Source organism: Ursus americanus, chromosome 16 (genome assembly GCF_024610735.1).
Source record: "Ursus americanus isolate L20-20 chromosome 16, mUrsAme1.1.p, whole genome shotgun sequence".
Lineage (NCBI taxonomy): Eukaryota > Metazoa > Chordata > Mammalia > Carnivora > Ursidae > Ursus > Ursus americanus.
The window spans coordinates 11,741,721-11,757,527 of NC_142142.1; the positions used below are offsets into that span (position 1 = coordinate 11,741,721).

At 38.1% G+C, this 15,807-nt stretch overlaps 1 protein-coding gene across 1 annotated transcript in view; it reads right to left on the bottom strand.

The window, feature by feature from the left end:
- GDPD4 (glycerophosphodiester phosphodiesterase domain containing 4) overlaps positions 1–15,807 on the bottom strand; it is a 133,763-nt gene that overhangs the window by 26,671 nt on the left and 91,285 nt on the right. The window contains exons 13-15 of the mRNA XM_087868179.1: positions 8,602–8,749; positions 5,652–5,734; positions 4,856–4,905 (exon numbers count right to left, since the gene is read on the bottom strand). Of these exons, the coding sequence (XP_087724305.1) occupies positions 4,856–4,905; positions 5,652–5,734; positions 8,602–8,749 (281 nt within the window). The remainder of the gene's footprint in view (positions 1–4,855; positions 4,906–5,651; positions 5,735–8,601; positions 8,750–15,807) is intronic.

The following is a 15,807-nucleotide window of genomic DNA, read 5'->3' on the forward strand; positions in this document are numbered from 1 at the left end:
TAGTGAAACTCTTTGGGCCTGGACTTTTCTTTTTGGTGAAGTTTTTGGGATATGCATTTGATTCCGATAGTGAGTTATTAAAAATTTCTATTTCTTCGCTCAGTTCTGGTAAGCTGCATATTTCAAGGAATTTGTCTATTTCACTTAAGTTGTAAATTTTAACAGCATTAACTCTTCCTAATTTTCCTTTTTATGTCTAGGATCTGGACAGGTAATCCGTTTTTCATTCATCATATGAGAAATCTCTCTCTCTTCCCCCTCCCTCCCTCTCATCTTGCTAAGAGTTTATCAATTTTATTAATCTTCTCAAAAAATCTTTTTTCATTTTCTCTATTTTTTAAAATTTAAGTTCAATTAGCCAACATATAGTACATCATTAGTCTCAGATGTAGTGTTCAATGATTTATCAGTTGCATATAACACCCAGTGCTCATCACATCACGTGCCCCCCTTAATGCCCACCCCTCAATTACCCCAATCCCCCACCCACCTCCCCTTCAGTAACCCTCAGTTTGTTTCCTATGATTTAGAGGAAATATGGTTTATATCTCATGGGTTTTTTTCCTCTCTGATGACTTACCATTCAGTTTTCCCTCCCTTCCGTTATGATCCTCTATGCTGTTTCCTATATTCCACATGTAAGTGAAACCATATGATAACTGTCTTTCTGTGATTGACTTATTTTATTCAGCATAATACCCTCCAGTACCATCCATGTCAATGTAAATGATAAGTATGATCCTTTCTGATGACTAATACTCCATTGTATATATAAATACCACATCTTTTTTATCCACTCATCCATCAATGGACATTTCGGCTCTTTCTAGTTTGGCTATTGTGGACATTGCTATGAATGCTGGGGTGCAGGTGCCCCTTTGGATCACTGCACGTATTACAAAGCTGTGACCATCAAGACAGTCTGGTACTGGCACAAAAACAGACACATAGATCAATGAAACAGAAGAGAGAACCCAAGGATAGACCCTCATTTTCTCTATTTTTTGAGTGTCTTCTATTTTGTCGATTCCTGCTATCTTTATTATTTCCTTCCCTTTACCTGGGGAAACATTTAGTCTTCTTTTTCTAGATTCTTGAGATAGAAACATCATCAATATTAAACGTTTCTTCCTTTTAAAATTTAAAGTTACAAATTTCCAAGTCCTGCTTTAGCTTCATCCCACAAATTTCATTTTATCCCACAATGAAATTTAGTTTAAAATATATTCTAATTTCTGTTGTGATTTATCCCTTCATCAATGGGATGTTTAAAATTATATTAATTTCAGCATTTAGAGACTTATCTAGATATTTTATTAATGTTCATTTCTAAGTTAATTTGAGACTTGTTTTTTTGCTTTGTCAGGTAGTCTATTTTGGCAAATATGCCACATACATTTGAAAATATTATATATTCTGCAGTTGTATATAATGTTTTATGTCAAGTCAAGGTGGCTGCAGGTATTGTTCAGACTTCTATATCCTTTCTGATTTTATTTTTTGTGTGTTTTGTTGTTCTTGCGGGTACTGAGAGAGGAATCTTAACATGCCTAAGTATGACTTCTCTCAGTTTTCGTTTCATGTGTTAAGTTTCTAGAGTTCTAATTATAATGCCTTCTTGATATACTGACCTTTTCATTATTGTGAAATCTTTGTTTCCAGTAATGCTCCATGTTTGGAAGTCTATTTTTTTTCAGATATTATTTCTTATGCTTATTGTTTGCATGGCGTATCATTTTCCCATCGTTTCACTTTTAATCTTTCATCATCTTTAAGTATTTCCTTTGTAGACAAAGTATGGTTGGGTCCAGTTTTTTTCTACCCAGGTCTGACAACCTCTACTTTTGAGTATTTGGTCCATTTATATTTGATGTAATTAATAAAATGGCTGGATTTATGACTATCATTCTTCAACTTGTTTTCTGTTTGTTTTGTCTGTTATATTGCTTCCTTTGGTCTCTTCTTCCTGAATCTATCTGCTGTAAGATATTCTCCTGCTGGTTTTGAAGAAGTAAACTGCCTGTTGTAAGAGGGCCATATGGCTAGGACCTGAAGGTAGACTCTAGGAGCTCAGAGAAAACCCCACCAACAGTGATCAAGAAAACAGAAAAAAAAGTTCAGTCCTACAATTATAAGGAACTAAATTCTTCTAACAACTAGTGATCTTGGAGGAAGACTAAAAATCTCAGATGAGATTGGTGAGACTTTTTTTTAAAAGATTTTATTTATTTATTTGAAAGCACGTCGAGAGAGAGAGCAGGTGGGGGGGGGAAGGGCAAGGGAGAAAATTCCAAGCAGACTCCACACTGAATGTGGAGCCCAACATGGAGTTTGATCCCACAACCCTGAGATCACAACCCAAGCTGAAACCAAGAGCCTGACGCTCAACAGACAGCTATTCAGGCACCCCAGCCTGGTGAGACTCTTAAGTAGAGGACCTGACTAATCCATGCCTGAACCCATGGTCCACAGAAACTGTGAGATAATAAATCTGTATTATTTTAAGCTGCTAGGTTTACAACAATTTGTTACACAGCAGTAAGAAACTAATACATACAGAAATAGAATCTACTCAAGATGAAGCACAGAAATAAAACAGGCTAAAAATAACAATGAACAGAGTCTCAGCAACCTATGGAATAGTATCAAACTTTCTAGTAGAATCTATGTAATTGGAATCCCAGAAGAGGATAGGAGCATGAAAAAAATTGAAAAAAAAAAGACTGAAAATTTATCCAATTTGATGAAAATTGTACTAAGAGTTCAGCAAACCCCAAGCAGGATAGATAGATACATACATACACACACACACACACACACACACACACACACACACGGTAAACAATAATCAAATTATTGAAAATTAGTAATAAAAGGAACAATCTTAAAAAGCAGCTACAGAAAAATGACATATTATAAGTAGAAGAGCAAAGATAAAATGGGAGACTTTCTTTTGTGCAAGACTTTTCAAGAGAAACTGTACAAGGCAGAAGACAAAGGACTGACTTCTTTACAGTGCTGAGAAATACACCCTAAAGCTAGAAAGCTGATAAACGCCTTATGGTGGCAGGAGCAGCTGCAGCAGTACTTGCCCATCCTGAAGGTTGTTGTGGTGCAAGATGTGACACTGTGCTTGCTTAGTGTCTGAGGCTCTATTCTTTTCAGCCTCAGTGACTGTGCTTCAGTCTTCCTTGTTCCTTCAAAACTTTCTCTACCACCTATATTTCCATCACCATTTCCATGTTTTTTGTTTTTTGGTTTTTTTTCCCCTCTCCATTTCTTGGCTCTATTTCTGTTATGGGCTGAATTTTGGGCCACACCATTTCACATGCTGAAGCCTCAACCCCCAATATTTCAAAATCTGACTATGGTTGCAAAGAGGGCCTTTAAAGAAGTGCTTAAAATGAGGCATAATACAATCTGATTGGAGAAAAGAAAATCTGAACACACTGAGAGGCACTGGGTGTGTGTGTGCAGGGAGGAAAGGCTGTATGAAGAAACAACAAGAAGATGGCCGTGTGCAAGCCAAGAGAGGCCTGAGAAGAAAGCAAACCTGCTGACACACTGATCTTGGACTTCTAGCATATAGAACTGAGAATATAAATTTCTGTTGTTTAAGCCATCCAAATTCTCGTATTGTTATAGCAGCCATAGTTTACTAATACAACTACTGAAAATCACAAGGTAGCTAGGCTAAAGCCTTCAGACTTCTTAACAGCCAGTAAAGTGATATTAAAAATCCATATAACTCAGTTACTTGAGATCTTTCTACTCCTTAAGAGATTTGGGTGAGCTTAGTCTGAACTTCCAGTTTCACAGTATGCAAATGGAGATACTATTGCTCTCCATTTAATTTATTCTCATTTCTGAACTTATTTTTTCATGGTCCCTATGGATCCATTCCTGCAGCTCTATCTTTTCAGTTCAACCCTCTGCCAGCTGGTGCATGGCATTTCTGGATCTTTACCACTCTCCACAAGAAATTAAATTAATTCATGATTCTGTGACTGTACCAACTTTACCTAAGGCTCCAGGAGCTATGGAAGAAATCTATCATGTATAGCCCAGTCCTTTGCCTCCTAATTGGTTTTCCTTTGACCTGCACTGGCTTCCTAACAACTCACTAACTGTGTGATTATCCCCATAGCCTCCTGAAAAATAAAATCTAGCTTCCCTTCCCCTTACTGGGCCTATCTCACTTCCTCAGCCCCTGAGTTATTCTGCAAAATAATAGTTATTCTGTTATTCTTCTCATTTGAAGCTCATTTGCCATCTCTTGATTGCTTATGTGCAGAGCCTAGACTCTAGTCCAGCATTTCAGGATCCCTGCAGTTTTCTCCCTCCACCCTCCAACATACATCACCCATAAGTGAAGCTCTATAAAAGCTCTAATGGCCATGACATCTACTTTGATAGCTGGACCTTGGTGCCTAGCCCAATGCTGTCAACTGTCTACTTTTGCCTGTTCCTCAATGCTCTTTGGGGGCCAGCCCTCTTCTCTTTGGGCCACTCTCCATGACAGCTTTCAAGTTGTCTTCAGCCCTTCTTAGAGTGCCTGGCACAAAGGGGGTACTCAATAACTAACTGTGTGAATAATTAAGATATGAACAAGTGAACAAATAAACACCCAAGCTCAAAATCTTCCACGAGGTCTCACTGCCAAAGGATAAAGTCCAAAATGAAGCCTGACGTCAAGGGTCCTCCAACCTACAATTCCCAGCTTCTCCCTGGTCCCCACCTCCCACTTTCCCCAGACTCCCCCAGCTCTTGTCAGAGAACTGAAAAGCAGGCTCCATATCCTGGAAGCAGTGGGTAAGGGTGAAGAAATACGAGCAGGGCAGACCTCTGACTTTACCTGGGTGAATGCTGGCATTATCGAACACTTCTTTTTTGCGCTCTCTCCACCTGGAAGGGAAGAGACTATTCATGAGCTTCAAAGACCTCTTCCAAAAAAGACAATAATCCAAGGCAGTGGTCAGAAAAGAAACATCATACAGTCAAATTCTCATTTAAGTACAAGGTTTATACTTTCCTCTTTAACGTATAACTCAGGAATGATGAAATGATGGGTGTGATGAGGTCTGAAAAACTATGGTCTCCTCTAGCTAAAATTCTTCTACCTGGATGTTTCCTTTCCCACTGTGAATCTTGCAATCCTGCAACATTTGCCTTGCAGGATTCTCAACTGTCATATTCTTGGACAGATAATAAGACTATAGCCTAGAAAGAGGCAGTGATTTTTCAGGGCCACCCAGAAACTAAGGGACAAAGCCAGGACTAAACCCCAGGCTCCCCAGTTTGTGAACTTGCTTCGTTTCACGGAAGGTGGGAAGATAAGGTGCTTGCTCTGCACAACCTCCAACCTTTGTCCTTTTCCAAATGGTCTACAACGAATCTGTAGTAACAGAATTTGACGAGGCCTGAGAGTCCTTATCCTTAGAATATTGTCCTGTGTTGAAGCAGAAAGAATGTGAGGAGGTACAGGCAGCATGAGAAGTAATGAGAGATTCAGATTATAAACCCTGTCTTCCTGAGAGCTTGCCCTGTGGGATTACAGGAAGAATCTAAGTGTTTTTACTGAACTTTCCATAAGAACCACTTACACTTTTATCTTGGGAAAAATCCATTTAAAATTGCAAACATAGGCTTACCAATGAAAATAAAATATGGTAACAATGAGAACTGCAGAAACACTATCCATGAGAAGCCACATGAACATATAGTAACCTGGTGTCTGCAAAATAGAAAACAAAATAGTTTTAAAAAACTACAGTTGGAAGGGATTTTAGACAAAGGGTCAAGTCCCTTGCTCTGCTGCCAGAATTGGGGGAAGAGCAGGGAGGGCAGAGCAGGAGGAAGAACTCTGATATGGAGTCTCAAGCACAGAGAGTACCTGCTCATAGCCTAACAATCACCCCTTACATGTGCAGGGAACTCTACAAGGGACAAACACTTCATACCCTTCACCTCCTTTAACCCTCAAAGACAGAGGAGTCCCAGAGAAGTCACATAGCAAGTCTATTCTGGACCCAGGACTACAGCCAAAGTTTCTTGAGTTCCACTGCTCTGTATTTTCATTGTATGGCTTCCCAAACCTGTCTGCACATCGAAATCTACGTGGCCAGCTTTTAGTAGTACAGGGTCATAGGTCTCACTACATACTCAGGAATTAGAATTTCTGCATTTTGAACAAGCTTCCCAGGTGATGTTGAAGCAACTAGTCTGTGAGCCAGCATCTAGGAATTTTTGTTCTAAATCATCATACTTTAAATAAGTATGTTGAAATTGTAACTCCCCCTTAGCGAACATGCGCCCTTCTCCATGCTCCTTTGCCTGAATCACCCAGAGCTTCATCTCCTGGGTCCTCTTGTGTGAGTTTTATAATTACCTGATTTGATTCTCCCTTTCCACCCCCATTGTTACTTGATGCCTGGGGCTGGCACTTTTTACTTTTTCTTGAGTTTCTCCTCACCCTATCCCAAGGTCTTTCCATGAGCTGAATAATAACATTAATAATAATAAGACTAATGGTCATGATGACAACTAACAATTAACAACAACTAATAATTAATGAGCATCCATAAGAGCTAAGGAAGCATTCTAAGCACTTTAAGGGTGTTTTCACATCCCATCTTCACAACAGCCCACTAAGCAGGTACAGTAGAAGCCCTCAGCCAACTTCCACTAAACCCAGGCTCTTTTTTTTTAAATTAATTAATTTTTTTATTTGAGAGAGAGAGAGCACAAGCAGGGAGAGGAGCAGAGAGGCACCACTGGGCAGGGAGCCCAATGCGGGACTTGATCCCAGGACCCTGAGATCATGACCTGAGCTAAAGGCAGACGCTTAACAGACTGAATCACCCAGTCACCCCTAAACCCAGGCTCTTAATCCCCTCTGGGAAAGAGTGACTGATAGCCTGACCTGCTCCAGGATTCCCAGCAGGTGAGCTGTCCGTTTACTAAGAATCAGTTGTTCCTGCTTCCTAAAATGGCTTAGAACAGTGTACTTGTTACAGCTGTGCAGTGTAATTAAATGTTACTCAAATCTGTAAAACTAAGTGAAAAAGAAGCATGCCATTTTCAAGAAAACTAAGCCAATGGTTTGAAAATCTCAGTGAACACAGAAGAGATCATTAAAAAATAAACTACAACTGAAGGAGGTGTGAGTGAAACACTCTAAGAGATTGGGATAAGAGGATGATGAAAATCTCGGTGAATCCCTCATTCATACTTTCTCCCAATGACTTTATGTTCTTTTTCTGCTTTAAAGAAACAAAACTTAGAAATCATAGCTGGTTCATTTGGGTGTTTAAATAAACAAATGAATATAGGATTCCACCAGCTGAAGTAACCTCAAAGACCTTGACACCATGTTACAAGGTAAATGAATATTTTAAATTAAAATAAAATGTGTGAGGTATGTAGGTGATAAGATTATTTATAAAAATGACAATATTCCACCCAAAATGCAGGCCTGTATACAGTGTGACTTTGCTGTTCCTCCCCATCAAGAAATGAAGTCTATTTCTCTCCTATCCCACCTTGAATCTGGACTTGGCCATGTAATTTTCTTTGGCCAATGGAACATTAGCAAAATCACACCTGGGAAACCTTGAAAACTGTATTGCATTGGGGCTTCACCTCTCTTGCTTGCTGGGAACCCACTGCCACCAAGTGAACATGCTCAAGCTGGCCTCCTCGAGGATGAGTGATCACATAAAGAGAAACCCCAGGCATTCCAGGTAAGATCCTAGACATATGGATGCACCCACCCTACACCAAGCTGGCTCAGACCACAGGACCACGTAGCCATCACAAAGAATATGACAAATAAATATTTGTTTTAAGCCACTACATTTTAGGTGTGTTTTTTAAATAGTAAAAGCTGATAAACTGTAAATACACACACACGTGTGTGCACGCACACATAAACACACATATTTATGATTTCCCACTTTAACTTTTTCAATTAACAGACCAATGATCAGATTAAACTGTGGTGGCAGGGGGAGGGGCAGAAGGAGAGAGAATCTCAACCAGACTCCACGCTGAGCTGAGAGCCCAACACGGGGCTTAATCTCATAACCCTGAGACTGGCTCTCCTTTTCAAGAGCATTTTGTTCAGGACACACAGTTTTCACTTTGGAGTCAAATATACTTGGTTTTCTCCCCACAGCCCATGCCACTGTCATCACTGCCATGCCTCTAGGAAGGTGGGGCTACTGTAACGAAACTGTGGAATCAGACCTCATTCTGAATCTTGCATGTGACTATGCCTAAGAATCTTAATATCTTCAAACTTCAGTTTCTTCATAGGGATAATAAAAATGAGTAACTCAGAGGATCAAATTACATAATGCATGAAAAACACACTGTGAAAATTCAATAAACAACAATTATTATAACATACTAATTTCTCTCTGCAAAGCATAGAAGGATCTGGGTGAGAGAAGGGAGAATGCCTCATCTCCAATATCACAGAGGTCTCTGCTATTAGGTAGCTCCCAAAAGGCCTGCACAGTGGACAATGTAGGGGTAGGGTAAGGGACTTAGACTCCTACTGTATCAGACTTGAAAGAACAATCTGGATAACCAGCTCACCATTAAGAAGTAAGGCTGATTTAGCTGACTCAGGATATGAATATTGTCTGTGGTCACTGAGTGAATCCTGGAGCACCAGGCCAGTGAGTAGAGCCAAGGTTCATTGACGAGGTATAAGTTGATTTTGATGTTAGCTGCTTTATACTCTCTGGAATAAAAACAGAACCCACAGGGAATTTAGACTTAATCTCACTTTCCTCATCTAAAAGGGTAACGACCACCATGTTTGTGACAGGCTGCTGCTTAAAACACTAGAAGCCGCCTGTCCTGTGACAACTTATGATAATGCAGAATGGGTTCATGTTGCGATGAGGTAAAAGACTGGATTTAATACTTCTGGTCCTGAACCAACATGGTATGTTAGTAAACTGGATGTTCTGATGGGAAAAAAGAAAGTAGGAAAAAAAGAGAAAGCACTATTCATAGCATTTGCCAATTTCCACGGTGTAAATACTCCTACCATAGCCAATTTTAAGCTACCATTGGTAAAACATATTTGTAAAGTTTCTGAATATTTAATAATTGACTCCCATGTGCTGGCATGAACCAGCTCCATCACACTACTGTGGAGCAACTATACTTTCATCAGAGCACTTACCACTCTCTACTATATTTATCTGCTTTCTTATTAGTCTTCTTTACTTGACTATAATCAAATTAAAAGTAGAGACTATGTATTATTCGTCTCTGTATATCCAGTACCTAGCATAATATCTACCTTCATAAATGGTAAATGAAGGAATGAATAAATGCATACCAATCTGGTGAATATTTAAATTTCAAATATATAAAGTTTTTTATAAGCATTGAGTAGAGACAATGAAAATGACAATGAAACCAACACTCAATGCACAAACTGTCAGATACCTGTACATTCTCCAAAGAGAAAAGAAAATAAGTATTGAAATACCGAGCAAGTCTAGTCAAGTTATCATTTTTAGTAATCAAATTTCTTACAAAATACACCATGTAAATGCCTTCAAAAAACTTTTTTCAACCTGAGATAGTAAACAGCTCTGTACAAGCTTGGGTTTGAATCTCAGCTCTGTCATATACTAACCTGGCAAATTCTTAGGTTCAAGAAACCATAAATAATAATACTGCCTTTGCATGAATGTTTGCAATTAATCATCCAATATGTTAGAATTGTCTCTAAGACAATTCTACAAATCATCTACAAATAAATTTTTAAAAAAAAGGAAACAGTAATAAAAAGCTACTTTTTAAACTTTTAAGACCAATACAAAAAAATCACATTTACATATATTAATGATGAATATATAGAAACTAAAATATCAGAAACACAATATCATTAACAATTAACAAAGAAAATAAAATACTGTGGTATAAACTCAGCAAAACAAGTACAGGATCTCTAAGCTGAAAACTACAAAGTGCTGATGAAAGTAATCAGAGAATATTTAAAAAAACAGACATATGTGTTCATAGACTGGAAGACTCAATGCTGTAAAGATGTTAATTCTCAAATTGATCTGCAGGCTTAATGCAATTCCTATCAAAATCCCAAGGTGTTTTGTACAACTAGGTCAACTGATTCTAGAATTATATGGAGGGGTGTCTGGGTGGGTGGCTCAGTCGATTAAGCGTCTGCCTTCAGCTCAGGTCATGATCCCAGGGTCCTGGGATTGAGTCCCACATCTGGCTCTCTTTCACTTGTGCTCTCTCTCTCAAATAAACAAATTAAATCTTTAAAAATAAAATAAAATTATATGGAAAGATACAACCCCAAAATAAAACAATCTTGAAAAAGTGAGAGGGAGTCACTCTACCCATTCTAAGGCTTATTATATAGCTACAGTAATCAAGACGGTGTAGTATTAGAGAAGGGATAAACACACAGATCAATGGAACATAATTTCAAACCCAGAAACAAACACACACAAATATGCCCAAATGATTTTTTTTACAAAGGTGTAGAAGGAATTCAACGGAATAAGGACAGTTTCTCCAACAAATGGTAGCAGAGCAATTGGATAGGCATAGGCAAAAAAAAAAAAAAAAAGGAAAAGAAACTTGAGATATATACCATACACTTTATATAAAAATTAATTCAAGACAGATTACAGACTTAAATATATAAAACTACATAAAATATATAAAATATGTAAAACTCATTTCAGGGGAAAAACTTTTAAAAAAATATTTGAGATCTGAGGGTTAGACAAAGAGCTCTTAGCCTTGAACTAAAAACATGATCCATAAAAGGGGAAACTGATATGCTAGGCCTCATCAAAATTAAAAAACTTTTGCTCTGTGGAAGACCCTGTTGAGAGGATCCTACAGACTAGCCATAGACTGGGACAAAATATTTGCAAACCACAGTTCCAACAAAGGACTAGTATTTATAATATTGAAAGGACTCCAAGTAAGACAAACTCAAAGAGACCCACAATGAGACACACTTTAACCAAACTTTCAAAAGACAAAGACAAAGACAAAGAAAGAATCTTGAAAGCACCAAGACAAAAGCAACTTGTCACAGACAAGGAATCCTCAAATGAAGTTATCCCCAGATTTCTCATCAGAAACTTTGAAGGTCAGAAAGCAATGGGCCCATATATTCCAAGTATTAAAAGAAAAAAACCCTATAAATCAGACTCCTATCGCAAAAAACAACACAAAACAAAAAACTGTCCTTGAAAAGTGAGGGGGGAAATTAAGGCATTCCCAGATAAACTGAGGGAGTTTGTGGCCACTAGACCGGCCCTGCAAGAAAAGCTCAAGGGGTCCTGCAAGGTGAGAGGATGCGGTACTAGACAGTAATTCAAAGCTGTATGGAGAAAGATCTCAATAAAACAAAATATATGGGCAAATATAAAACCTAGTATTATTGTAACAATGGTTTGTAACTGTACTGTTTGTTTTCTATGTAATTTAAGAGACTAATACATCTAAAGAAAAAACAATTGGTCTAAAAGATAGTATCCCTGTACTTTTGGTTTGTAACTCTACATATAGTTTCCTATATAATTTAAGAGACTAATGCATTTAAAAGAATTACTAGCTTATGTTTTGGAGCACACCATATATAAAGATGTAATTTTCTGCTATCAACAACCAGAAGAGGTAAGAATGAAGCTATAAAGGAGCAGAGTTTTTGTATGTTATTGAAATTAAGCTGTTATAAATTCAAATCAGTGTTACAACTTTAGGATGTTAAATGTACATTTTTTTTGTGGTAACCACAAAGAAAATCGGTATAGAATATATACCAAAAAAAAAAAAATAAGGAAAGGATTTAAATATTTTACTACAGAAAAATCAACTAAACACACACATCCATAAAATAGTATTACAGGAAGTAAGCGACACAAAAGTTACAAAGGCACACAGAAATAACAGTAAGAGATGACAGAAACAAAATAACAAATATTTACAGAAATGACAAAAGTAACAAAATGATGTAAGTTCCTCCTTCTCAGTAGTTATTTTAAATGTAAATAGATTAAATTCTACAACAGACATTGGCAAAATAAATAAAAACATATGACCCTACTCTATGATGTTCTCTTCAAGAAACTCATTTTAGATCCATAGACACAGATTACAAATGAAGAATGGAAATAAGATATTCTGTGCAAATAGTAATCCAAATCAGCAGAGGTGGCTATACTGATATCAGACAAAACAGGCTTTATACCAAAAAAGGTAACTAGAGGCAAAAAAACCCCCACTATATATAAATAAAAGGTTCAATATGGCAAGAAAACATAACAATTATAAACATTTATACACCTAATGACAGACCAAGAAAATGTATAGAGCAAAACCTGATGGAATTGAAGGGGGAAACAGACAGACGTACAATGATAGTTGGACACTTCAATACCCTACTATCAATAACGGATAGAACAACCAGATTAAAGAAAAGTAAGGAAACAGATAACTTAACACAAGAAACTATACCTAAAGACATATACAGAATACTTAACAATAACAGCTTTTACATTATTCTCAAGTGCATTTTACATTTTAGAGGATAGACCATATGTTAGGCCACAGATTAAGTCTCAATACATTTTAAAAGATAGTTATCAGGGTGCCTGGGTGGCTCAGTTGGTTAAGCATCTGTCTTTGGCTCAGGTCATGATCCCAGGGTCCTGGGATTGGGCCCCACGTCAGGGCTTCCTGCTCAGCGAGGAGCCTGCTTCTCCCTCTCCTCCCCACTTGTTATCTCTCTTTCTATCTCTGACTCTCTCTCTCAAATAAATAAATAAAATCTTAAAAAAAAAAAGACAGCTATCATACAAAGTATCTTACAATCACATTAGGATGAAGCTAGAAGTCAATAACATAAAACTGGAAAATTCACATATTCGTGAAAAATTAAACCACACACTTTTAAACAATCAATGGATAAGGGAAAATCACAAGGGAAATTAGAAAATACTTAGAGATTAATGGAAATGAAAACACAACATACCAAAACGAACGAATGGGATGCAGCAAAAGTGGTGCTAAGGGGGAAATTTATAGCTATATTTAAAAAACAAGAAAAATCTCAGGGTGCCTGGGTGGCTCAGTAGGTTAAGCATCTGCCTTCACTTCAGGTCATGATCTCAAGGTCCTGGGATGGAGCCCAGCATCAGACTCTCTGCTCAGTGGGAAGTCTGCTTCTCCTGTCCTTCCCCCAACTCGTGCTCTTTCTCTAATAAATAAAATCTTAAAAAAAAAAAAAAAAGAAAAATCTCAAATCAACAGCCTGTCTTTATATCTCAGAAATAGATATATCTAGAAAGAACAAACTGACCCAATATAGCAAAAGGAAGAAAATAATAAAGACTAAAGCATAAATTAGAGAAAAAGAAAACCTATAGGGAAAAATCAATGAAACCAAAAGTTAGTTCCTTGAATAAAATCAACAAAATTAATAAACCTTTAGCTAGATGGACTAATAAGAAAAAAAGAAACTCAGATACTGAAATCAGAAATGAAAGGACATTACTACCAATTTTACAGAAATAAAAAGAATTACAAGAAAGTACTATGAACAGTTGTACCCCAGCAAATTTGATAACCTAGATGAAATGGACAAACTCTTAAAAACACAGACCCTACCAAGACTGAATCATCAAGAATTAGAAGATGTGCATAGATCTATAATGAGTAAGGAGATTGAATTCTTAACCAAAAATATCCCAACAAAGAAAGTCCTAGACCCAATGATTTCAATGGTGAATTCCACCAAACATTAAAAGAACTAATACCAACCCATTAGGATGGCTACATCAAAAAATCCAGAAAACAAAGATATGGAGGATATGGAAAAATTGGAACTTTTGTGCAATGCTGGTACAGCTGCTATGGAAAACAGTATGACAATTCTTCCAAAAAATTAAAAATAGAATTACTACTTGTTTTGGAGAGATGGCAGAGTAGGAAGATCTTGAACTCACCTCGTCCCAGGGTCACAAAGAGATAACAGCAACATCTATGTGACTAACTTTGAAAACTACCTGAAGATGGGCAGAATAGATCCTCCATACCTAATCATAAAGAGAAGGCCACATCAAAAATGGTAGGGGGCAAAGACTTTGCTCAGAACCAAATTCTTGGTGGGACAAACCACAAACAGGAGTATATCACAATCACAGAGAAGCAAGAGGATCAGACTCCACACCAGGCCTCCCTGGCAAGAGGACATGCACTGAAAATGGGCCCACTTTGAAAACGGGCAGCTCCAAGAGCTTTAATTATCTGCAGGGTTTAACTCTGTGAGCTTTAAAAATTCAGGAGACTTAATTCTAGGAGAGCTGGGGATGACAGGAACCTGAGTTCCTGCACATAAAGAACTAGCATATTAAGTAACTAGGCTGAGAAATAGAACAAAAGCAGCAGTTTGAAAAGTGCCTAGGGTATATGTAAATGAAATTTATTGGCCAATCTTAGAACATGTGTGGGGATAGGGCAAGAGTCTACAGGAAATTTCTCAGGGAACAAAAGTGCTAGCAGGCAGCATTTGTTTTCCATTCTCCCAGCCCAGATAGCCAGATGCTTGCAGGAGCCAGTGCTAACATTCTCCATCTACCTTGCTAGCACCACATGTCCTGTCCTGGTGTTTCCCTGAAGACCCACCTCATCCAACCTAGAGGCAAGTGTCCCTCCAAAGTGGCTCCTGCCCCATCACACCCTAAGTCTGCCCCAGCTGGACCAGCACCACTCCAAAGTGACTCCTGCCCTGGGGGAAGTGGAAAAATAACCCCCACACAAGTGTGCCTACAGTTCTTGCAGCCTGGCCTCTTAGCTGGCCACACAGGGAGCAAACACTGCCCTTTCGTGTGCCTACAGCTGTGGCAGGAGAGGCTAACAGCAGACAGTGAGGCTAACTGCTGGCCCCATCCACCAACAACCCAGTGGCTGCTGCAGGCAGGCCTCTCAACAACATGGGGGCCAAACCCTGACTAGTGCATCCACAGCAGGCAAAGCAGGTCACTGCAGCCAGCTGGCTGAAGGCAATCACAGCCCAGCTACAATAGGAGGGTGCAGACAGCTCACACAGGGGACACTCCTAGAGAACCTGGTTCTGGTGACCGGAGGGGACTGTGCCATAAGGCAGCACAGGACCTCTTCTACAAAAGGCCACTACTTTCAAGACCAGTAGACATAACTGCTCAAGCTAATACACAGAAACAAACACAGAGAGTTAGACAAAATGAAAAGACAGAGGAACATGTCCTACATGAAATAACAAGTAAAAATCACAGTAGAAGAGCTAAATGAATTGGAGATAAGCAATATACCTGATAAAGAATTCCAAATAATATTCACAAACATACTCAGTAAACTTGAGAGAAGAGTAGAGGAACTCAGTGAGAACTTTAACAAAAAGACAGAAAATACAGAAAATAACCAGTCAGAGCTGAAGAATCCAATAACATACATATATACATATATATACACACATATATATGTATATGTATACACACACACACACACACACTAGAGGGAATCAATAGCAGATTAAAGGATGCCAAAGAATGGATCAGCAATCTGGAAGACAAGGTAATGGAAATCAAGCAAGCTGAACAGCAAAAAGAAAAAAGAATAAACAAATAAATAAAACTAAGTTAAGGGAACACAGTGACATCAAGTGTAATAACATTCACATTACAGGGATCCTAGAAAGAAAAGAAAGAGAAACGAGCAGAAAAATTATTTAAAGAAAGGATAACTGAAGACTTCCCT